Below are 24849 nucleotides of genomic sequence, written 5' to 3' on the forward strand. Positions count from 1 at the left end.
GTTAGAAGATGTGTTACTAATTTCCATTTGTTGCATCGTGAGAGTTATTGGATTTATAAATTGTCAACCAACGTACCAGAACAGATAACTTCCCTCTTTTTCTTAACAACTTTAAAAGAGGCAGAATATCAAGTTCTTTGAATAGTTTAGAAACTGAAAATTAGTTCTTTCTAAACTTGGTACGTAAAGACAATTACTTAAAATCCATATTTTATTCTTATCAAAGGATAAACATCTCCCATTGCAACAACTGTCACAATTACAGCAGTGCCCATGTGGACGGTGTTTTTATTTTCATTTAGCTGTCGGGTTTCCTGGAACCCTGCAATGAATTGCGGACATGATTAATGACATCTGTATCTACACTCCAGGTTCTAGTAGATAATGTTGGTGCGGGTAGCACTAACGGTCTAACCCAGGTTTTGATGAATGACAAATAGGTTAAGTTAGTTGTGTTGTTGTCTGACACTTTGATCAAGTGTGCAGGAAAAGTCCAGCTAGGTCGACGGGCTGACCGGATAGCTGGCGAGAAGTCCAAGCGGGTCGACGGGCTGACCGGACGCTTGGCGAGAAGTCCAGCTAGGTCGACGGGCTGACCGGATAGCTGGTGAGAAGTCCAGCGGGTCGAATGGCTGACCGGAAGTCCAGACGGGTCGACGGGCTGACCGGACGTCTAGCAGGTCAGTGAGGTAAGTCACTGGAGGGGAGTGACTGTGAGGACGCGTTCCCGGGAAGGGGACATTAGGCGTCGATCCGGCTTAGATCCATTTCGGATGTCTAAGTCGAGATCGTGACTAGATTCCGATCTCGGAAAGACGGAATCTAAGTCATACTATCTTTATCTATCTATTGAACTTTAAGTGTGCTAACCATTTGTTTTACAGGATATATATTTGCCTCGGACTAACCTTGTTTTGCAGGAAAAAGGAGTCTTTTCTGGAACAAGGTGGTCGCCCGAGAGGATCGGCGCCCGGGCAATTTTATCCGACACCTCGCCGCCACGTGGAGCATCTTGATTTGGCGATTCGTCACTCAGGCGCCGGGGATCCAGGCGCGCGGCATATAAAAGCCCAGAGCTTCAGAATCAACTTTGACTGAGAACTCTTCTGCTGATCTTGCTGCTCGACGTTCAAGTGCGACGCCAACAACGCTCCGACAAAAGTGCTCTTCCGGTTTTTGTTTAATTTTCTTTTTGTCGGTATTGCTTTATTATTACTAGCATCTCCTTTACTTTTTCTGTAATCATATTTCGACTTGCTAGTGATTGCCCAACGAAAGTGGTCAAGGACCACGGGCCTTCGAGTAGGAGTCATCACAGGCTCCGAACGAAGTAAAATCAATTGTGTTCATTTACTTTTCCGCTGCGTACTTTTACACTCGAATTTTCGAATCGATATTCACCCCCCTCCCCCTCTATCGAATCTAACGATCCTACAGATAACACCACTAAACAAGTTTCAACTAATGAATTAAATACACCTATATTGTTATTAGTTCTAAGAAGACAGTTTATCTTAATGTCCAAGTCCTATTTCCAATCATTATAATTGGGACTACTAAGTCTTTTCTATAGTATAACAACTAGGGAATTGACAAACATTTTAAATCCTAAGAATCACAAAAATATTTGATCAAGATCAATTCCTTAAAATCCCCATGAATTTTGTATGTCACGATAATGTGGACGTATACAAAATCAAAGAGGAGATTTTATTCATTAATTTTATTATCTCATCAACTTTACTTTATGAGGAATAAAATTAATAGTTGATCTGTGTTTGATCAAATATTTGATCAAAACTTTTGAATTTAAAATAACATTGATTTCTCAAACAATATTATTTAAATTCACCAACACCTCAAACACCGTGAATTTTGCATGCCACGATAGTGTGGACGTATACAAAATTAAACATTTGTAAGAGGAGGGGTTTACCCATTAATTATCTTGTCAATAAATCTTTATGACAAAATAAAATTACCTCAAACACTGTGAATTTTGTATGCCACGATAGTGTGGACGTATACAAAATCAAACATTTGTAAGAGGAGTTTTTAATTTTATTATCTTGTCAACCTATTTATTTGACAAATTAATAGCTGGTTTTCTTCGGTCACACAAATAATAGCAGTGACTCCGATGGGGAGGATACTATTAGACGTGCCTAAGTGTATACCATTACTTGACACTAAGTCCATTAATAAAATTGTGCCCCTTCCGATGGGGAAGATCACACGCTCTTAATTAACTTCCTATAGTCATCCAAAATGGAAGTTTAATCTAGTGATTCGCAAACAAGCTCATCCGATATGGAGGAAGGCACTCAGAGCCAACGCGCAAGCTTGTTGCATCACTTATAAACCAGTAATGGAGACCGTGGAATTTATTAAAAAATAAATCCCTCTCCCACTTAGTTATTTAAAGTGAGGAATTTTGACTATGCTAGCCTACTTAACATGCATACTAACAAGCACACACAGCACAGCATAAAAAGCAATAAATAGACAAATTAATTTTCGACTATTATGGTTTTTATCTATTGTTGTCCTCTGTGTGTCACCAACCCTAGCTGCTGCCATCTTTGGCCACCGCCACCGGGTCTAGTTGTCGCATCCATCTTGCTCCTTGTTCCGCTGCGCCTCTGGTCCTCAAAAGGTTCTACGCCTTGCAAGATTCGATCCGCGACATAAATAGAATTTTACATTTTTCGATCCTATATTCCTCGAAGGAATGTACTTGTAAACTAGATCGAACATAAAATAAAATTTACATCCATCGATCCTATATTCCATAAAAGGAATGTAAATGTAACTAGATCAAAAAATAAAATCCTAATAAAACTAAATACAGCTCCTGCTGTATTTTATAATACAATCATGCACACACAATAAAATGCTCTTGAGATGTCCAAGGGTCTAATCACACACACAATATCTATAAGCCATAATAGTTGGATCCTGCATCCACAAAGTTAGCACATCCTACTATTATCCTGCCTAAATTATGTATGACATGTGCATAATTAAACTAATACCAAATACATAGAGGCAAAACCCTAGCTCTAATACCAATTGTTGGTTGCTACTCGGAAAACCTTATGGTTCCACTGTACAAAAATTTTTGTACAAAGGTATGAACCTTTTCCTAGCTACCATGTGTTCTTTTAAATTAAACTCGGATCACCTGCGGAACTTAACACGTTTGATCCTAAGTTTAATTTATTTGTTCTTTTAAGTTTAGACTTGGATCTCCTGCGGAACTTAACACGTTCGATCCAAATCACCTAGGTTATTAATTCCATTAAATATTAATTTCCAAAATTGGCTTCCAGGACTGCATGGCGAGGCACATGGCCTTCTTGGATATGGGAATAACCACCACCGCCTAGACAAAGCCTTTTAAGGAAAGCTAATATTTAATTTCCTTAAATAACTTTAGGTCAACCAAAAGGAACAATCAAATCACAAGGAAAAGAAAAACAAAAGAACACAACATCAAAAACTAATTCGAAATACTAGAATCGCATGCCTCTTGTATTTGGTATTTTTACAAAGAAATAAAACTAGTATAATGCGGAAATTAAATACTAGTGTACCTTTTTTTTTGCAAGCAAAAAAACCTCTAGGTCTTCTACCGTATTCCTCTTCTAACCTCGGACGTTGTGTGGGCAACGATCTTCCGAGATGAGAAACCACCAAAGTACCTTCTTCTCCTCCTTGCAAGGTTCGGCCACAACAAAAACACCTCCAAGGATGAAGAGATTCAACCACCACCAATGCTCCAAGGGATGCTAGAAAAGAGACTTCTTTTCTCTCCTTCTTCTCCTTCTTAGATCCGGCCACCAAATTTATCTCCACCAAGAGAAGGTTTCGGCCACACAAAGGAGAGAAGAGGAAAAGGAGAGGCCGGCCACACCCAAGGAGAAAAGAGAGGAAAAATAGAATAGAGTCGTTCGCAATGAAGCCTCCTCTATCCCCTCTTTTATAATCCTTGGTCTTGACAAATAAGGAAATTTTAATAAAAACTTCCTTAATTCTTTTGCCATTGAAAAGAAAAATTTATTTAATTAAAAACAATTTTCTTCTCATCAATTATAATGGTCGGCCATATTAGAGCTACAAACAAGGAGAGTTTTAATTAATTAAAACTTCATAATTTGTCTCCAGAAATTTATAAAAAATTTCTCCAATAATTTTTATCCCTTCATGATTGGTAAAAAGGAAATTTTATAAATTAAAATCTTTCTTTTAAACATGTGGATAAAAAGAAAGTTATCTCTAAAAATTAAAATCTCTTTTAATCTACAAATAAGGAAAGATATCAATTCTTTTCTTAATCTCTTGTAGAAACTTATAAAAGAGAATATTTAATTTTTAAACTCTCTTTTAAATCATGAACATGGTTAAAAAGAAAAGTTTTCTTAAAATTTAAAATCCATCTTTTAATCAACAAATAAGGAAAGATTTCAAATTTTAAACTCTCTTTTAAACATGTAGATGATTTACAAATAAGGAAAGTTTTTACCAAAAATTAAAACCATCCTTTTAATCTACAAATAAGGAAAGATATTAATCTCTTCTCTTAATCTTTTGTAGAAAGGTATAAAAGGAAATTTTTAAATTTTAAACTCTCTTTTAAAAACATGATATCCACATAAGAAATAATTTTAATAAAAATCCTTTTTAATATTCTAGTGGTCGACCACCTAAGCTTGGGACCCAAGCTTTGGCCGGCCACCAACTTGGCTCATCCACTTGGTCTTGGCCGGCCCTAGCTTGGGTTCCAAGCTAGCTTGGTCGGCCCCATTGGATGGGTAAGAAGGTGGGTATGTGGTGGGTATAAATCTATATACAAGAGGCTACGATAGGGACCGAGAGGAGGAATTGGTTTTGGTCTCCCGATGAAATTAAGCATCCCGTATTCGCCCCGAACACACAACTTAATTTCATCAATAATAATTCATTGCACTAAAGAACTATTATTGAACTACCGCACCAATCCCAAATTACATTTTTGGGCTCCTTCTTATTATGAGTGTGTTAGTCTCCCTGTGTTTAAGATAACAAATGTCCACTAATTAAGTAAGCTACTAACAACTCACTTAATTAATATATAGCTCCAAGAGTAGTACCACTCAACTTCATCGTCATGTCGAACTAAGTCCACCTGCAGAGTTTAACATGACAATCCTTATGAGCTCCTCTTGGGGGCATTCTCAACCTAAATTACTAGGACATAGTTTCCTTCTATAATCAACAACACACACTATAAGTGATATCATTTCCCAACTTATCGGGCTTATTGATTTATCAAAATAAATCTCACCCATTGATAAATTAAAGAAATAAATATCAAATATATGTGCTTGTTATTATATTAGGATTAAGAGCACACACTTCCATAATAACTGAGGTTTTTGTTCCTTTATAAAGTCAGTATAAAAAGAAACGACCTCTAATGGTTCTACTCAATACACTCTAAGTGTACTAGTGTAATTATATAGTTAAGATAAACTAATACCTAATTACACTACGACCTTCCAATGGTTTGTTCCTTTCCATTTTGGTCATGAGCTATTGTTTATAATTTATAAAGTACTGATAACATGATCCTCTGTGTGTGACACCACACACCATGTTATATACAATATAAATCAATTGAACAACTACATTTATCATAAATGTAGACATTTGATCAATGTTATTCTTATTTCTAGATAAATGTTTATATCAAAAGTTAGACTTTTAGTATACATCCTAACAATATGCATGTCCTGTTAAGGTATGGTGTCAGAGACACTTTCTCGACATTTCCTTTCATGGGATGAATTGGAAAACATGCCTACGACCAATTGGAGAATGTGCTCACGTCTCAAGATAAGTGCGTACGTCGCACACCGGGGCACTATATAAAGAGGGTCCATACACCGACAGAAGTATGCGTTATTTACTATTCATGCATGTGTCTATTGTTGCTCAATCTTTTTCTTTTTTCCGATGACTGACTTGAGCGTCAGAAGGTCAACGCCGGAGATTCCTTCCCTGGCTCGGTACTGACGTTTCTTGTGTTGTAAAGTGGAGCGGAGTCAACATCCAGTCAACGCGACAGTCACATCCCCAACTTGCTATTTCCATGATTTTCGGACAGGATCACCATCTTATAAGGAATAGTTCAAGATTCCTATTTTATCTCCAACAAATGACTGAATCAAGTCTCCTGTATGTTTTAACATCCATTTGTAAACCTCTATAGAAAGAGGTATCTACAATGCAGTTAGGCAAATCCAAAACCATACAAATATCGAGTTCTTAGGAGCAATATTTTTTTTATTTCCCCAACCTATCAATGAGTTAAAAAGATGACGTCCTTACTAAACCTTGCCTGAAATTTCCTTCATGGTTTGTTCTCCTTTTCCTTAGAATTTGCATAGAATTTTACTTAAACGTAGTCTAAACTTTATCTAATTAATCCTTTTTTCACTTAAAGCTCACTCTGCCCTCCAGCCTTAGTCTCTACCAAGTCTAGCTAGCTAGCTCCACAATCATCCAGCTATAGATTTCCAATTCATGATCAAGCAAAGTTAAACAACTCAACCTGTCAATTACATCCACGCATAATTTGTCAATATGCAAGATAACTAACACATGTCAGAGAGTCAATCTAGCTGTAAACGTACTGTATCTCTGTGCAAATTGCCAACCACTGAACCAACTCTGAAAGGGACTTAATACTAATGATTGGATTAGCATCTGTCCTATAGAACCGACACTGCACATACCTTACGAACTCCTACTGGCTAATTGCCCTATTTTAATCAGTAAACTAGACATCATGTGCGGTCACTAACTGCAAAACTTAAAGACTACAACGTAAACTTTTTAAGGCATTTAGTCAAACGGGAAAGTAGCATACAATAACAACTCCCCACGTCGAAATTATGAACGGATTATCATAAAATTATATCCTTCTAAAGTTTAAACCCCTCATCTTGACTCTCACACCTGTCAAGAGCTGGACCAGAACGCGATCTGCAGAGGCACCAAACATACCAAACTGCATTGCAGCAAAACGTGACCTGGGAGCCGAGTGAGCACCCTCCTCCCCCTTGCATTGCCCCGAAGCTTCAGCTCATGGCCGGACACAGCACGTTGTCCAGCAGATCACGGCACCGCGTCGTACAAGACTCTTTCCCTTCTGGGAGCGGAGCAGTGCGCTCGTTGGCCGTCCGATGCGTGATCGACGACGGCCAGCTCTTTACAGCTGGTTCCCAGGCGCCATGTGCTGTCTACCTGCACCAAAATTGTACATATCAATTTTAATATATTAATCGTATCTCAACGTGAAATTTAAAAAATTGCACCCGTTAATTTCGTACACCCCGCGCTGTCTGTTACGATTAATTTATTCCTCTACCGAAATAAATATTCTATTTCAGCATCAGACGTCCGATCACCATCAAACGGGTCCTGTTAGCAAAAAGAAATATTTATTTTTTTTAAAAAATAGAATAATGGAGGGAGTATGAAATCCGACCTGTACACGTTGCCCATCCGACGGCTGGAGATGAAAGTTGGGCTCGGATGTCAGTTTTGGAAAACCCACAAGGAAAGAAATAAACGGTCGCCCCTTTTAATTTCTTTCTTTATTCTCTCATCTTTCTTTTCTTTTGCTCGCCCCAAGCCGTTTCTTGTCTATAAAACTCTTCACGCGGACCACACCGCCTCTCAGCCTTCCCAATCTCGTCGTTGATCTCGCGGTGGTGATAATGGCCTCTTCCGCCTCGGTCTTCCTCGCCGTGGCGGCTCTCCTCGCCGTGGCGTGCTCCGCACAGGGCCCCAGCCCCGCTCCCCTCCGGCCTCCAGCCATAGCGCCCACGAGGCCCCCCGCCGTCGCCCCGATCTTTCCACCCCCGCCTCCGACCCCGACGCCGACCCCTCCCCCTTCCGTGGCTCCCGCCTCCCCTCCCCCGGCCGTCCCTCCGCCGTCCTCTCCCCCGGCGCGCGCCCCCACCTCCAATCCCCCATCGGTGGCTCCCGCCTCGTCCCCTCCCGCTCCGCCTCCGCCGCACACGATCGGTTTCCCACCAACCTCGCCGCCCGCCTCTCCGCCCACCTCGCCGCCGGGCAATAGCGCCAACTCCGCTGCCGTGAGCTGGATCGCCGTGGCTGGAGCCCTTGTCGCCGCCGCGGCCGCGTTCTAGATCCAGGTAGATCAACATCTCGCCGTGGGTTCTTGATCCGACGATCCCTACATTGTTTGGTTCTTTCTTTCTACCTCGTTGTGATTGTATGACATATTAATTTCTTTGTGGTGGCTGGCTTGTAATTTTCGGAGTTTGGACTTGCGGTGTACGGTTACTATTCTGTTTAGTTTAGTCTTGCTTTATTTTACGATTCCCATATCTGTTTCTTTCGAGTTTCGAGAATGGTGCGGTACGCGTGTCGCTGCCTCGGGTGACATACTGCCGTAGTGCAGGCCAGCAGCTATTGCGGGTGGAGATCGAGGTCATCTCGCATGCGTATCACGTGCAGCGGCGTCAATCATATTATAGAACTCGAAATCGCACACGATGTCTACCGGTAATTAGATAGAAATTTAATTTAAACCGGTAACAATTCTTAAATTAATTTTGCATTACATGTTAGAATCATCTCGACATTATAGTTGTTCCTACGCACAAAAAATATATACGATAGAAATGAAAAGAAACAATTAAACAAATCCTAATTTTTTTTTATATACAGGTATTAAACAAACCTTTTTTTTTTTTGCTTGACTGGATGGGTCATCAATTGATTATTTTCTTGATCACAATAATTTTTATATAGCCAAGAATGTACCTCAATTCATTGCATCATCATCAATCTTTTACATCAAATCATTTTCATACTAATGATGAATTGTAATTCATCAAAAGTGTGGATGCATTACTAATCTTTTCTTTTTAAATATTTAGCAATATATTTAAAAGTTAATTTAACTATTAATCAAAATGTGATCTCAATCACGCTCCCTTAAGTTTTCCTCTTGTCATGGAAAATTTTAAATTATCACGATTAAAGAATAAATTAAGTTTTTTAAAAAACTTAAATCCACCGTAAGCATATATGTGTATTTTCCAAAAATTTAAAACGATATTTATGTTTCCAGATACCTCCTAAATAATCTCATATTCTAACTTTACAATTAAAACGCCACGAGAAAATTTAAAATTTATCCGTCACGAGAAAAAGCGAAAAACAAAAAAATCTTAATATTTTCTTCCAGGCCACGTCAACGCCTACGTCATTTCTTCCCTCAATCACCTAAGAAACTACTTCCATGTGACCGTAGACTCAAAACCGATCTTATTTCCTTTATGCGGACGGTGCAATAAACCCAACGATTCGCGACAGAAAACAGAAATTGGTGTAATTTTGTTGTTATTTTATTCACGACAATCCCGTTCCCGTTTGCAGCGGTATGCGGTCGCATTTCCCTGCGGACGACGACCAAATACAACTCTCCTACCGGCGCACGTTAGCGGGCTTAATAAATTACAGAACGAACGCCAGCTTTATTTTTGTTCTTCTTTAATTTTAGTCTGAAAAATTCACGAAAAAAATCGAGAGAAGAAGCGTGCGGATGATTGCAGTAGCAAAATCTCTTCTCCTGGGATGTAAAGTTGGGCACGCCGATGGCGTCTCTCTCTAATCGAATCCTCTCGCCGGATTGCTACGCGCCGCTTCTCTCGCCGCCGGTTCCTCCCTCCCCCTCTATCAACTTCCGTGCTCACTCGTCCCTCATCCCCACCCTCCATATCGCCGCTGAATCCTTCTTGGCCCCGGCCTTCGTGTTCATCTTCGTCGCCCTCTGCATCCTCCACCGCCGCTGCCGCGGTCGCCGGACTGCCGCCGCACCCGATGCGGACCCCGAGGTCGCCTTCGAGGACGATGACGGCGAGGTCGACCACCACGTCTGGTACATCCGGACCGCGGGTCTCGATGATTCCACCATCGGGGCCATCGCCACGTGGACCTACAAGGCGGACGAGGGCGTACTCGGCTCGTCCCGCGGCGACTGCGCTGTGTGTCTCTCGGAGTTCCAAGATGGGGAGCTTCTCCGCCTCCTCCCTAAGTGCCACCACGCCTTCCACATTGGGTGTATTGATACTTGGCTCCGGTCCCATATCAATTGCCCTCTCTGCCGTGTGCCCGTAGTAACCCTAGTCTCAGCGGCCGGTGGTAGCGTTCGTGGAGCAAGTACTTCATCTTTTTCCTCTGTTTCATCCTCCCTTAGTTCGGCCGCGGATCAAGCCGGATCCAGTTCAGTCCCCTCTGGCCTAATGGATCACAATCAGATAGATGGGCGGACATCGGAGACTTGTCGCTACACCTTAGAAGTGGTACCGGCGGCTGAAAGATTGGAACTTGGAGCTGCTCCTGAAAACAGAAACATGATCAACCAATTTCCAGATTCTGAGATAGGAATGCCTGGTGATGTCGAGGGACAAGAGTTTCAACCCATACGGCGTTCATTTTCTATGAGTTCCTTCCCTCATCCTACTGCGCTGAACAGATTAGTGTTGGAAGAGAACATGAAGGAAGCCGGCCTGGGGGTGGAATTGGCTACTAAAACCTGGAGAAAGCAAGGCAACACTTCAAATGGCATCACCTCATTGCAGAAAGAAACTGGAAGATTTTTGTCAAGTACTAGTGAAAGGTTCTTCTCATCAAAACATGGGTGAGCCCGGAGTTCAGTTCTCCCACTACGATAGTCCTAAGATTCGAATAGCTTGTCACGCCAAGTATGCAATTTTGGATACAACAGTGGTTCTCAGCAGGTTGAGAGAGATGCACTTAGGTATAATGCTACCAAGGTGAAGAGTGGAAACATAGAACAAGAATCTTATCATCTGCGCAGAAGAAAATATGGAAGGCGAGCTGTGATAAGTTGAGCTTTGCCTGTTTTTCGAGTGTTCATATTTGTAAATATATGAATATATTTGAAGTTCGTTAAAGATTTGCAATTGCCTATATTGCAAAGTAATAGGGCAACTTTATTTGTGTTGTTTTTGCTGCTTGTATTCTAAATCTGGATCTTGGTTATCCATGCTCATGTAAGAGAAGCAAGATGCTAATCATCATGTGCTTTGTTGTTCCAGGACTTCAACTTCACACTGTTCGTCAATTATTGGGTAATGTGTGTCGTGATTATTTTCACAGAAGAGCAAATTTTATTACTACTTTCAATTATAAGCAAAATAAAATCAGCTGTGCATTACAGTGTCATAGTTGGTTCACAGAAAAGAAAATGTATTCTTTAATCTTTTTGGTCTGAAATTGTACTTGATCAACTTGGTTATTGCCGGGGAAACCTGTTGTTTGAGTCGATTCATTACTGGTTTTTTATTCCATACGTTTGTCATCTCATCACTAGGCCTAGTGTTATATCATTTTATTAGTATGTCTAATTCATATTTCATTCATCATTGTTTTTCACTTTTGGTTGCTCTGTCGCTGTGTTTCTGGTTATTCAGTTTGAATCATTTAATGAATGATTGGAAAATTGTGTAAATTTGCCTATGAATCGTCCTAGACTCGATAAGTGAACTTGTTACCTTCTTTAGACATCTTTTCTACCGCCATATCTGTTGCATGTAAGTGATCTGAATGGAAAAGAGGTGGAAGAGGAAAGAGGTTCCATTGTGAATGAGATTTTATCCCACATTGAGAGTTTCATGACATGTTGGTTGGTTTATATTGATTCACATGTGATACGGTGCATAGAAGTAGGGTTTGGTCAAGGGGACGTGACAGTCAGAAGTCAAGGGGCGTGACAATCTAAAGAATGAAACATGGCAATCAGAAGACACGGAGGTGTGACAGTCGGTATATGGAGTGGGACCACCTGAGGCCATCCGGTGTATGAAGCCAGAGAGGGATCTCCCGATCGGGAAACCAGGGTTGCGGCAAGGAGTGCGGTCAGGACCCAACCCGACCTGGCTTAACCGATCAGGGGTTGTTAAGCATACCTATGTCAGGGAATATGCACACTTGTTTACTTTTCTTCTTCCTTCGTACACTGTTTTTCTAGGGAAAAAGTACTTGACTTGGGCGTCGGAGGGCCTGTTCCGGGACTTTTTCTCTGGTTCTTGGTCTCTAACGTTTTGTGTGTTTGTCTGAGTGTGTACAGAGGTCTGATATCACCAGCACAGGCCCATCAGTTCTTCCAAGCCACGTGGGGGTCCGTTCTCTGAAGCTCGTGCGACCGCAACATCAGTCTCCTCCCAGTCATCACTAACGACACTTCATCTGACACAAACTCCGGACATGATTAATTTGGCGCCGTCTGTGGGAACTTCTTTGCCTGTTCTAGAGCGAAAAGATGGAGGACACCGACATGATTAACGTAACCATGATGGCCGAAGAATACGAGCTGTACAAAGAAGCCAAGAGGCAGGCAACCTCTGAAAAGCAGACGACTACTTCTTGACCTTACAAGATGCCGACAATTTCTGAGGAGCCGACCCATGCTTCTGATAGAGGGTCTAAAAGAAAGCAGTCTGAGGAGTTTCCCTCGGCCTTCAATCGAGAGCCTGGCCTCAATTACCATCACAAGGGCCCGAGCGGCTATAATAAGAAGGAGCGACCGCAGGCTTCTGAAGCAGAAAGCTTCCCGCCCAGGGATTCTAAAAAGGGTAAAGCTATAGTTCTCAAGGAGGAGCTCAGAATGGATCCCAAGGACCAAGTGTCCTTCTCTACAAGGGTGCTCTGTGAAAAGTTACCTAAGGGATACCGACCTCCTGCTATCGGTGAATATGGCAGTAGTCAGGACCCGAAAGATCATCTCCATAAGTTTAGGAATGCTGCCCAGTTGCATCAGTATAGTGATGCTATCAAGTGTCGAGTGTTCCTTAATACTTTATCTGGCTCGGTGCAAAAATGGTTTGACGAGTTATCGAACGGGTCCATCGCTTATTTCCATGATTTCAAGACAGTCTTCCTGCGCCACTTCGCCAGTAGCAGGAAGTACCAAAAGATGGATCACTGTCTTTTCACGCTCATGCAAGGGTCAGCCGAGCCCTTACGAAGTTATATCAAGCGTTTCAACCAGGTGGCTCAGGACGTTCCATCAGCCACCTCCGAAATATTGATGAATGCCTTCTCTCAAGGACTAGTAGAGGGGGAGTTCTTCCGGGACCTCATTCGGGATCCTGTAAAGAACTTTGACGAGATGCTGGGGAAGGCCGCCAGCTATATCAACATGGAGGAGGCTCAGGCTGCTCGACGAAAAGTAGACAAGGTGTCTACTTCCACTAACAAACTAGAAAAGAAGCCACCACAGCTGCCAGCCCAGTCTCTTCCATGTGCTCGGGACGTCCAACCACCCTTTGGTCCCAGTTTGGATACCCGACCAGTTCCGTGTGTAGCAGCTGCTCAAGCCCCAAGGCTTAGGCCGTGGGGACCACGCTACTGCACCTACCATCGCCCCCACACTCATGCCACTAGTGATTGTTTTCTGTTAGCCCAAGATTCTAGGCGTGCCGCTGAGCTAGACCTACCTCTGTCCGAAATTACGCCTAGGACTCAGCAAAGGCTACTGGCCAACCAACAGGATGTAGCTGGGGCCAGTCAACCCAACCGACCTCAGCCTGATTTGGCCAGACAAAGGAATCAACAGTCCGGTCACAACCAGGAGCCCGGGGAAGTTAGGGAAGCTAAAAATCAGGGCAACTCGATCGTCCAAGAAATCAGCATGATTTCCGGAGGGCTCACTGATGGAGATTCCACCAAGGCACGAAAGTCTCATGAGTGATGTGTAGAGGTACATACTGTAGGATGTAGTCAGGAGCAAGCGGTCGGGCTCGTAATCAGTTTCGGACTGTAAGATCTGGAGGGGTTAGAGCTTCCCCATGATGATGCTCTCATAATTAAGGTCGTTATAGCCAACAGTCGCGTGGCTAGAGTTTTCGTAGATACCGGGAGTTCTGTCAATGTGCTGTTCAAAAGTGCGTTTGAAACTATGCAAATCGATGGCAGTGAGCTTCAACTTGTGGCCACCTCATTGTATGGCTTCACCGGCAATGAAGTACACCCCATGGGCCAAATCAAGCTGGCGATATCTCTGGGTATTGAACCTTTGGTGCGGACAAGGAGGAGCACCTTCATCGTCGTGGATTCACCATCATCCTACAACGTCATCTTGGGGAGACCAGCGTTACATGAGTTTCGGGCAGCTATCTGCACTTTCCACCAAAAGATCAAATTTTCGGTAGGAGACTAGGTCGGGGAAGTAAGAGGAGATCAGTTGGTCTCCCGAAGGTATTACGTAGACATGGTAAAGGTAGAGGCTCGCAAAGCCCAAAGAACTCAAGACGGAAGGATCCACGTCATCCAAGAGGAGCCTTTGTCTATAATGGAGGAACCCCTCCCCTGGGAAGAAGTTCAACTGTATCCCGAGCGCCTTGAAAGTCTCACTCGCATATCCATTGATTTGCCCATGGAGGCCAAGGCGGACTTGGTCCAGTGTTTGATTCGCAATATGGACATTTTCGCTTGGTCTCCTGAGGAGCTACCCGGAGTCAAGCCCGAGGTGGTTGAGCATAAGTTACACCTCCTGCCTTACGCCCGACCAGTTAAGCAGAGAAGCGGAATTTCTCAACTGAGCAGAATAAGATCATCCGAGCTGAGGTAGAGCAGTTCAGGAAAACGGGTCACGTTAGAGAGGTACAGTTTCCATCCTGGCTCTCTAATATGGTCTTAGTTTCTGAGCCCAATAATAAGTGGAGGGTCTGCATCGACTTCCGCAATCTCAATCGCGTTATCCCCAAAGATTGTTATCCATTGCCCAGGATCGATCAAATGGTGGACTCAACCTCGGGGTGCGAAAGGATTTGCATGTTGGACGTCTACCAAGGTTATCATCAAATCCCTCTGGCACGGGAGGATCAAGAGAAGGTCAGTTTTATCACGACCGATGACACTTTTTGTTATACTATCATGCCCTTTGGACTAAGAAATGCAGGAGCAACCTATCAAAGGATGATGGATAAAATATTCAGAGAGCAGATAGGTCGTAATGTGAAGGTTTTTGTGGACGACATACTCATCAAGTCCGCCCTAGTAGTTAATCTGATTGCTGATGTTGAAGAGACCTGTAGCATATTACAGCAATATGGGTTGAAGCTGAATCGTTGAAGTGCCTATTCGAGGATCGGGAAGGAAAGTTTTTGGGATATCTCGTTACTGAGCGAGGAATTGAGGCCAACCCTGAGAAAGTGCGTGCACTCCAAGATATGAAGGCCCCTCAAAATCTGAAAGAAGCTCAGAAGCTAGTAGGCCGGATAACGGTGCTGTCTAGATTCATATCTCGGTCGGCGGATTGAGCCTTACCCTTCTTCAAAGTTCTCAAGAGAGTTGCTAAATTTCAGTGGGATGAAGAATGTGTTGGTTAGTCCTAGGAAAATCATACCGGTTCCACTGTACAAAAATTTTGTACAAGTGTCAAACCTTTCCTTAAATAACATATTGTGTTCTTTAGAAGTTAAATTAGGAATCACAGACGAAACTTAACATCATTGATTCCAAATTTAACTTATTTGTTCTTAATGGTTTAAATTTGAATCGCAAGCGGAACTTAACACTATTGATTCAAATTCACCTATGTTATTAATTCCATTAAATATTAATTTCCAAAATTAGCTTCCAGGACTGCATGGCGAGGCACATGACCTTCTTAGATATGGGAGCAACCACCACCGCCTAGACAAAGCCTTTTAAGGAAAGTTAATATTTAATTTCCTTAAATAACTCTAGGTTAACTAAAAAGAACAATCGAATCACAAATTCGAAAAATAAAAGAAAAGAAACACAACCTCGAAACAAATCTGAAAACTCTAGAATCATATGCCTCTTGTGTTTGGTATTTCCAAAAATAACTATACAAAGAAAACTAGTATGATGTGGAAAACTATTACTAGTTATACCTTTCTTTGTAAGCAAAAATAACCTCTTGATCTTCTACCGTATTCGTCTTCTAACCTCGGACGTTGTGTGGGCAACGATCTTCCGAGATGAGAACGACCAAGCACCTTCTTCTTCCTTCTAGGTTTCGGCCACCAAAAGCTCCTCCAAAGATGAAGAGATTCGGCCACCACCAAGCTCCAAGGGAACTCCAAGGATGAGATGAGGTTTGGCCACAAGATGGAGAAGAGAGAAAGAGGAGTGGTCGACCACACCCAAGGAGAAAAAGAGAGGAGAAAAATAATAGAGTCGTTAGCCATGAAGGCACCTTTACCCCTTTTTTTATAATCCTTGGTCTTAGCAAATAAGGAAATTTAAATAAAAACTTCCTTAATTCTTTTGCCATGAAAAAGAAATATTTAATTAATTAAAACTAAATTCCTTTTTTCAATTACAATGGCCGACCACATTCAAATCTCCAAGTAAATAAAATTTTAAACACAAATTAAAACTTCCTTATTTGCTTCCGGAAATTTATAAAAAATTTCTCCACTAATTTTTCCCTTCATGGTGGTTTGTAAAAAGGAAATTTTATAAATTAAAATCTTTCTTTTAAACATGTGGATAAAAAGAAAGTTATCTCTAAAAATTAAAATATCTTTTAATCTACAAATAAGGAAAGATATTAAATATTTTCTTAATCTTTTGTAGAAGAAATATTTAATTTTTAAACTCTCTTTTAAATCATGAACATGGTTAAAAGGAAAGTTTTCTTAAAATTAAAATCTATCTTTCAATCTACAAATAAGGAAAGATTTCAAATCTTTTCTTAATCTTTTGTAGAAAGCTATAAAAGGAAAGATTTAAATTTCAAACTCTCTTTTAAAACCATGATACCCACATAAGAAATAATTTTAATAAAAATCCCTTTTTAATATGATATGGCCGACCACCTAAGCTTGTGCTCCAAGCAATTGGCCGGCCACCTTAAGGCTCAACCTTTAGGCTTGGCCGGCCCCTATAGGTTGGGTAAGAAGGTGGGTATGTGGTGGGTATAAATCTCTATATACAAGAGGCTACGATAGGGATCGAGAGGAGGAATTGGTTTTGGTCTCCCGATGAAATTAAGCATCCCGTGTTCGCCCCGAACACATAACTTAATTTCATCAATAATAATTCATTCCACTAAAGAACTATTATTGAACTACCGCACCAATCCCAAATTACATTTTGGGCTCCTTCTTATTATGAGTGTGTTAGTCTCCCTGTGTTTAAGATAACAAATGTCCACTAATTAAGTAAGTTACTGACAACTCACTTAATTAATATCTTAGTCCAAGAGTAGTACCACTCAACCTTATCATCATGTCGGACTAGGTCCACCTGCAGGGTTTAACATGACAATCCTTATGAGCTCCTCTTGAGGACATTATCAACCTAGTATCTCTAGGACACAGTTTCCTTCTATAATCAACAACACACACTATAAGTGATACCATTTCCCAACTTATCGGGCTTATTGATTCATCGAACTAAATCTCACCCATTGATAAATTAAAGAAATAAATATCAAATATATGTGCTTGTTATTATATTAGGATTAAGAGCACACACTTCCATAATAACTGAGGTCTTTGTTCCTTTTTAAAGTCAGTATAAAAAGAAACGACCTCTAATAGTCCTACTCAATACACTCTAAGTGTACTAGTGTAATTATATAGTTAAGATAAACTAATACCTAATTACACTACGGTCTTCCAATGGTTTGTTCCTTTCCATCTTGGTCGTGAGCTATTATTTATAATTTATAAGGTACTGATAACATGATCCTCTGTGTGTCACTCCACACTCCATGTTATCTACAATATAAATTAATTGAACAACTACATTTATCATAAATATAGACATTTGACCAATGTGATTCTTATTTCTAGATAAATGTTTATACCAAAAGCTAGGCTTTTAGTATACATTCTAACAGAATGCAACCAGGCCTTTGAAGAACTAAGAAGCACTTGGAAACCCTACCCTCTTTATTTAAACCTATGGTGGAAGAGCCACTTTGGGTGTATTTGTCAGTCACCTCTGAGGTCGTGGGGGCGGTGTTGGTCAAGGAGCAGGATAATGTACTTCTGTTGGGTGCTACTTGGAATTCCGTTATGTTTCCCTTGTTCAAAATTTGTACAAAAACAGAACTTTTTCTAGCAGCACATGTGCTCGATAGAAGTTAAACTTGGATTGCAAACAAAACTTAAGATTTTTAATCCAAGTTGTTCTTAAGAAGTTAAACTTGGATTAGAAACGGAACTTAACATTTTTACTCCAAGTTCAACCCATGTGTTCTTCAGAAGTTAAACCATATTACATAAGTTGATTAAATATCTATTTCAAAGATTTGGTTCCAGGTTAAACATGGCGAGATACTCGGTCTTCTTGGGTATGATATCATCTACCACTTCCTAGCACTATAACAAAAATGACTTTTCGCAGCGTGCAAAAACACCTTCCGCGGCGCGCAATGCACGCTGCATAGTTTAAAGTGGTTAAAAGTCATTAGTATTGACGGCGTGCATTGCATGCCGCGGAAATAACTATCAATAGCGTACTATGTACGCCGCGGAAATAACTATCGATGGCGTGCCTTGCACGCCGTGAAAACCAACTATCCACAGCAAGCAATGCACGCTGCGAATATTATCAAAACCAACTATCCACAGCAAGCAATGCATGCTGCGAATATTATCAAAAACAATTATCCACAGCATGCAATGCACGCTGCGAAAACTATCAAAAACAACTATCCACAGCAAGCAATGCACGTTGCCAAAACTAATAAAAACAACTATCCACAGCATGCAATGCACGATGTTGAAACATATATCCACAGCGTGCAATGCACGCCGCAAAAACAATCATCAACAGCATGCTTTGCACGCTGTTGAAAAATGTTATAGCTTCATATCAAACAATCTTGAATTCCAATTTAACAGATAGTTCAATAAAATAAACCCAAACCCAAAATGTGAAATTAAAAAATAAAACTAAACAGAAATAAATGGCTAAAGACAAAACAGAATAAAAGTCACTAGTTTTTATAATCCAAGCAGAAAGATTCAATACAAAAACAAGATGCATAATCTCTCACAAACTAGCTAAAAACTTTCAATCCACAATTCAGTATAATCTTTATCAATCACACAAGACTATAAATTTAGATAACCATGCGATTGTGCTTCCTATTGCATCATCGAGAAACTGCATTTCCTCATTTGGTCGAATTAGATCAACCTTTTTCATCAAAATCTTGTCAACCCAAACTTTCCAACAAGATCCACCAAGAACAACATGATGCACTTTTGTGTTTGGATATGTGGACGCAATTCGACCTTCTGCAACAAATAATCCATCAACACACCAATGAAGCAACTTGCATTTAGTATTAGCACAAATATCTCCACGACTCATATTCTTCAAATTTGACTGTAAAAAAATAATACAAATTATTAATTCTAACATGCCAATTTTTGTAATAATTTTGTGGTTTAAAAATGCATATTGTGAAGATATTTACCTGAGCAGTAGCTAAATTTTTATTAACATTATGAAAACCACCAATTTTTTTTGCAGCATCATTGATATCACAATTGCTACCAACTTCGTTCCCAATACCACTACCAATGCCACCACTGCCAACCTAATTTTACAAATAAATTGTGTCAAATAATGGCAACATATAAGTGTAGATTCCAAATTAACTTATTTTATGTAGGTTGTTTAATTACTAACCTGTTCTTGTTGATTCTGTTGCCTCATACTTTGTAAAAACATAGACTTCATTTCTTACATTTCTTGTTGAAGGTTATGTACCATAGCTTGGAGTTGTTTAACAATTTGATTTTATTGCACAGAAGCTCCAACTTTTGATGGTGTAACTCCAAAGCCTAATCCACACACTCTACCTCTTGTTTCCTTGTCAAACACAATGCTAATTGCATCATCAGAAATGTTAGTAGTCTTTTGAGATTCTGGTGAACATTCTTGTATTTCTTTCTACAAATAAAAAAGTTAAATTTTAAGAAAATAACAAATTTAAGTTACCCAATTTTTTTCTTATGAGCTTCTTCAAATAAAAAAGACATAATTTTATTACCATTTTCTCTCCAACTGATTGAGTACTAGGTCCCCCATTTTTTTTCTTGTGACCTTCAATCCAAACTTGTGATCTTGTAATTTGTGTATCGGGCGGACTTGTTTTTTTTCCTTAGATATAGAAATATTAGAAAAAAAAAAGTTAGAAACAATATTCAATAATTAATTTAGAAGTATAAAAAATAATATTTACCATAATGTGAGCCGAACGAGCATAACCTCTGCGACTCATCGTGTGAATGTGGTCTTGTTTTTCTCGCATTGCTCTAAATCTCACACTATTTTCCTGACATTTACCAAACAAATCAAGACATTTATTACAAGTAATTTTGGTCATCATAAATCATAGTATCACTCTAGAACATTTAACATATTGTTATGTTCCAAATTTGAAATACTCTTGTAAACATGTAAGGGGGAATGATCTCCTCAGCAAACCAGAAATGAACTCAAAAAGAGAAAACCCCCTATTATCCTCAATATATGGCACCAGGACAAAGCCAGAGAAACACTAAATTTGGAACCTGGCAGTTAACAGTAGAGGCAAAGCTAATAGAAATCAACCTAGCAAATGAACTATAAAAAAGACATGTTTCTGGTGTGCCATAAGTTGGAATCACGGAATTAATGACTATAAATAATTTTTTTTTGAAAATTGAGTAAATAGCTACAAAGTTCAATTTATAACAAGATATACTATCTCCAACACTAACATGGTCTAAATGAATATCACATCATGGTTGTGCTCCAATATTGGACATATTCCTGGAACCATGCAAGGGGAAATGATATCCTTAGACAATAAGAAATGAACTCAAAACATGAAAATCCCCTATACTGTCAATATATGCCTTCAGAATAAAGCCAGAGAGAGACTAATTGTGGATACCTCACAGTCTAATGAAGAGGCAAAGTTAGAAGAGATCACACTGTATAAAGAGAAAAACACATTTTTCCTGGTCCATTCAATAAAGCCACATCTAATAATTGTACATCAATATTTGAAAAATTGTATAGTCTAGTGATGTTTCGATACAATTTTAATGTTACAAAGTTTGGTATGCTTCTTCTTTAAAACCCATTCGAGCCAGTTGGTTTAACTGATTATACAGGATGTCAGTGAAAAATTTAGACCAGTTTGATTGAAAAATTAGGTGTTAAGCAAACTAGTAAAAACAAACTCAACCAGTATAAAACTAAAACCAAGAAATGCTTAGGAAAACAGAATTCTTATCTCAATTGTATGTGATTTCTTATTAATAGGTGACGATAGTTAAAACCCCAGCTGCAGTTACAATTTCTTTTCTAATTTTCAAACTTTTTTACAAACACAATTGACTGATCTAACTATTTAACTGTTAAAATAATGATTTGTGATATATCATATTAATATATTAGTTAATCATATATTATATTAATGTTATATGTATTAAAAACTTTAATTAATGATGATATATACCGAAAAAATACAAATACATATTAAGAGTGAAGTATAAGCCATATGTTGGTGTCATTTTCTCGAGTCAAGAATTTTGTCAATCAATTTAAAACTATTTTAATATGTTTATTAAAGTAATACCAAATGTTTATACTTATAAAAGAAAGGATTAGAATATCTATATTATTATTTTTAAATCTTCCAGTTTGACAAGAAAACCAATAAACCAACAGTTTCACCTGTTCAATGTCCAGTCTAGTTTTAAAAACACAACATGTATGAAACCAAAAGTGAAAAACAATGATGAATGAAACACAGAGTAACCAAAAGTGAAAAACAATGATGAATGAAATATGAATTAGACATACTAATATAATAAAATAACATTAGGCCTAGTGATGAGATGACAAAGGTATGAAATAAAAAACAAGTAATGAATCGACTCAAACAACAGGTTTCCCCTGCAATAACCAAGTTGATCAAATAAAATTTTAGACCAAAAAAATGAAAGAATACATTTTCTTGTCTACGAACCAACTATAACACTGTAATGCACAGATTATCTTATTTTGCTTATAATTGAAAGAAGTATAGTAATAAAATTTGCTCTTCTGGAAAAAAAAACAAGACACACATTACCCAATAATTGACGAATAGTGTGAAGTTGAAGTCCTTAAAAACAACAAAGCACATGATGATTAGCATCTTGCTTCTCTTACATGAGCATGGACAACCAAGATCCAGATTTAAGCTTATACATCTCCTTCAAAAAACTATTTAAAGTGAATAAATACTTACTTGAAAGGTAGTTGATAGTGTCTTCTTCACAAACAAGTCCCATTGATTTTGCTCCATAAATTCAGGCTTCAAAAGATTGAGATCTCGTGAAGCTGCTCGACCTGTATTAACTTCTCGTACAAGTATTTGCAATTTGGATTTTCTATCACGCCACAATTTAGTTAACTTTTGAAAAATTATTTTCTTTTCCCAATCTTCAACTTTATAATTCAGTTGTACATTAATAAACATGAAAATATATATACATTTTGTTATAGAAATGGAAATAAAAAATGTAGTGTCTGAAGATATTACCTGAAGACAACTCCACATCCTATCCTTTACTTCTTCACCTATTTCATTCCATCCATCCAATGTATATGGAACAAATTCCTTAATCATGCACCCTAGAAAAGAAGCATACTTTACCGAATTATCTCCAATCGGTTGTCCTAACTCGTTACGCTCCAGCTCTTTGCACTTGTCTTGGCCACTAACCATTTTCAGTTTGGACGCACCCCTTCCCTTTTTCTTATGAGGTTTGTCATCATTAATTTGTTTTTCACCATGCAAATCATGTGATGTTATAGTTTCATGTAAAATAACAAAAATATATATTGAAATGTACAAGTGTAGTTTATTTATTAAAACTAAGATTTTGAAAGAGTAAAATATCACCTGAATTTCATTTGGAGATGCTAAGCTATACTTTTTGCTCTTTTTGTCCATCTTTTTGAATGTTATGTAATGAATTGATCAAACATATAATATGACATAATGAATATAAACAAACACAGTAATTATGTAGACAAATATATTGCAATAGTAATATAGAGTTATATAACTTTGAAAAAAACATTTACCAATTTGAAATAAATAACTATAAAATCTACATCTCAAAATTTCAGTCATGTCTCAGTCACATCAATTCTCTCACACTCATTCCTTGCATATGGTTCTTTCTCGGTAATGTTAATTTCAAGTTGGGACACGTCAAGAGGTGTTGATGATGTATAGGCATCTGCTTCAACCACATTCATGTTATGAATACCTCGAGACGGTGCTTTTAGCAACACATACCAATTTGATTCATCATTTTCCCTAGAATAGAATACTTGCTTGGCTTGTGATGCTAAAATGAAAGGATCATTTTTAAAAGATTTTAGTGTAACGACCCGCCTTCTACTAACTAAGCTGTAAGGTCGATCGTCACATTATGCTGTGTTAACTAATCCATGACCATCATTAAATCTAAGTGCAGAAGCTGTACTAATTAAAATTTTTGCTAAACTATTATCATTTCTTGGTTCTACATGTGCTAAGGGTGTAATCTAAGCTATTCATGACATCTATTACATCCCCCAATGGTCAAGGAACTTAACTAAGGGTTTCTAGCTAATATCAGGTCTCCCAATCGATCCACGGATCGATTAGAATGGTCGAATCGATCCGGAGATCGATTCAGAGGACTACTGTATCCGGGACGTGGGTTGGATCGATCCAGTGATCGATCCAGCACGCTACTGTGCTCGGGCAATATTCTGGATCGATCGACTGATCGATCCAGACTGGCCAATCGATCCAGTGATCGATCCCAGAGCCTTCTGTTCGCGACAGAACTTGCTGGATCGATCAGCTGATCGATCCAGAGGCCTACTGTTCGCGAGTCCAATTGCCCAGTCGATCCTTCGATCGATTGGAAACTCTCGAATCGATCAGCTGATCGATTCGACTTTCTGATTTCGTGTCAAAGGCCTGATTTCAGCACTTGTTCATGCCAAAGTTACTTGTAATTATTCTAAACCAAATACAAAACATTCTAACATCATAAAATAGTGTTCTAACATGATAGAATGCATGATTAACTAGTTCATAACATTTAACTTACGAAGGTGCAAAATAACCAAAACGCTAAAAAGTTCTAATGCTTAAACAAGCTTGCTGAAATTCCCTACGACCTCTATTCCAAGTTCCATCCACACACATCTTCATCGCATTGCCCTCCAGCCTCCGCTAGTCCATCTTTCCCTTACCTTTATCTGCAGTATAAGGAAAAAGTATCTGTAAGCTTTCGCTTAGTAAGAAACCATCTACCTCACTAAAACATGCAATCGATGCAAATCATGCTTTGAAAACATGCTATTTAAAACATGTACTGATTGAACTAAAACATGGTATGCTATCATACAATACATAACAATCAAAAGCTAGTCATGGCATACTATCATCTAAACAGGTGTAACATGAACTGACATAAAGCTATCATACATAGTCATAAGAGTGAGCTGAGCTGAAGCATGAACTGAGCTAAACTAAACTAAGCTAGTACTGAATTTAAACTGTATACACAACTGATTTGTGAGAGTTTAAAAACTATACATATAATAGATGAAAATATGTAATCATGCTGCTAATGTGCCCGGCAACTGTACGTGCTATGTGCGCATCCCTAACTAGACCCGGGTTTGCAAGTCCCAAATTTAGTAGGGCTACTAGGTTATCTAAACCTAGGGATGACTGTGGGAGCCCAACCCAATGGA

General features: G+C 39.2%; 2 protein-coding genes across 2 annotated transcripts; both read left to right on the forward strand.

The window, feature by feature from the left end:
* The first annotated feature begins 7643 nt into the window (after nucleotides 1-7643).
* On the forward strand, nucleotides 7644-8400 carry LOC122018610 (protein TRACHEARY ELEMENT DIFFERENTIATION-RELATED 7A-like). The gene has a single exon (XM_042575974.1). It carries the CDS (start codon nucleotides 7767-7769, stop codon nucleotides 8199-8201), a length of 435 nt encoding a protein of 144 aa, XP_042431908.1. The 5' UTR covers nucleotides 7644-7766; the 3' UTR covers nucleotides 8202-8400.
* A 1138-nt stretch (nucleotides 8401-9538) lies between these two features.
* On the forward strand, nucleotides 9539-11126 carry LOC122020788 (RING-H2 finger protein ATL52-like). The gene has a single exon (XM_042578811.1). The coding sequence runs from the start codon at nucleotides 9678-9680 to the stop codon at nucleotides 10725-10727; it is 1050 nt and encodes a 349-aa protein (XP_042434745.1). The 5' UTR covers nucleotides 9539-9677; the 3' UTR covers nucleotides 10728-11126.
* The last annotated feature ends 13723 nt before the right edge of the window (nucleotides 11127-24849 follow it).

The sequence above is a fragment of the Zingiber officinale genome, chromosome 9A (genome assembly GCF_018446385.1).
Source record: "Zingiber officinale cultivar Zhangliang chromosome 9A, Zo_v1.1, whole genome shotgun sequence".
Lineage (NCBI taxonomy): Eukaryota > Viridiplantae > Streptophyta > Magnoliopsida > Zingiberales > Zingiberaceae > Zingiber > Zingiber officinale.

What these genes read in the sequence shown, in the direction of transcription:
- LOC122018610 (XM_042575974.1), top strand. Translation starts at nt 7,767, where the DNA reads ATGGCCTCTTCCGCCTCGGTCTTCCTCGCCGTGGCGGCTCTCCTCGCC.
- LOC122020788 (XM_042578811.1), top strand. Translation starts at nt 9,678, where the DNA reads ATGGCGTCTCTCTCTAATCGAATCCTCTCGCCGGATTGCTACGCGCCG.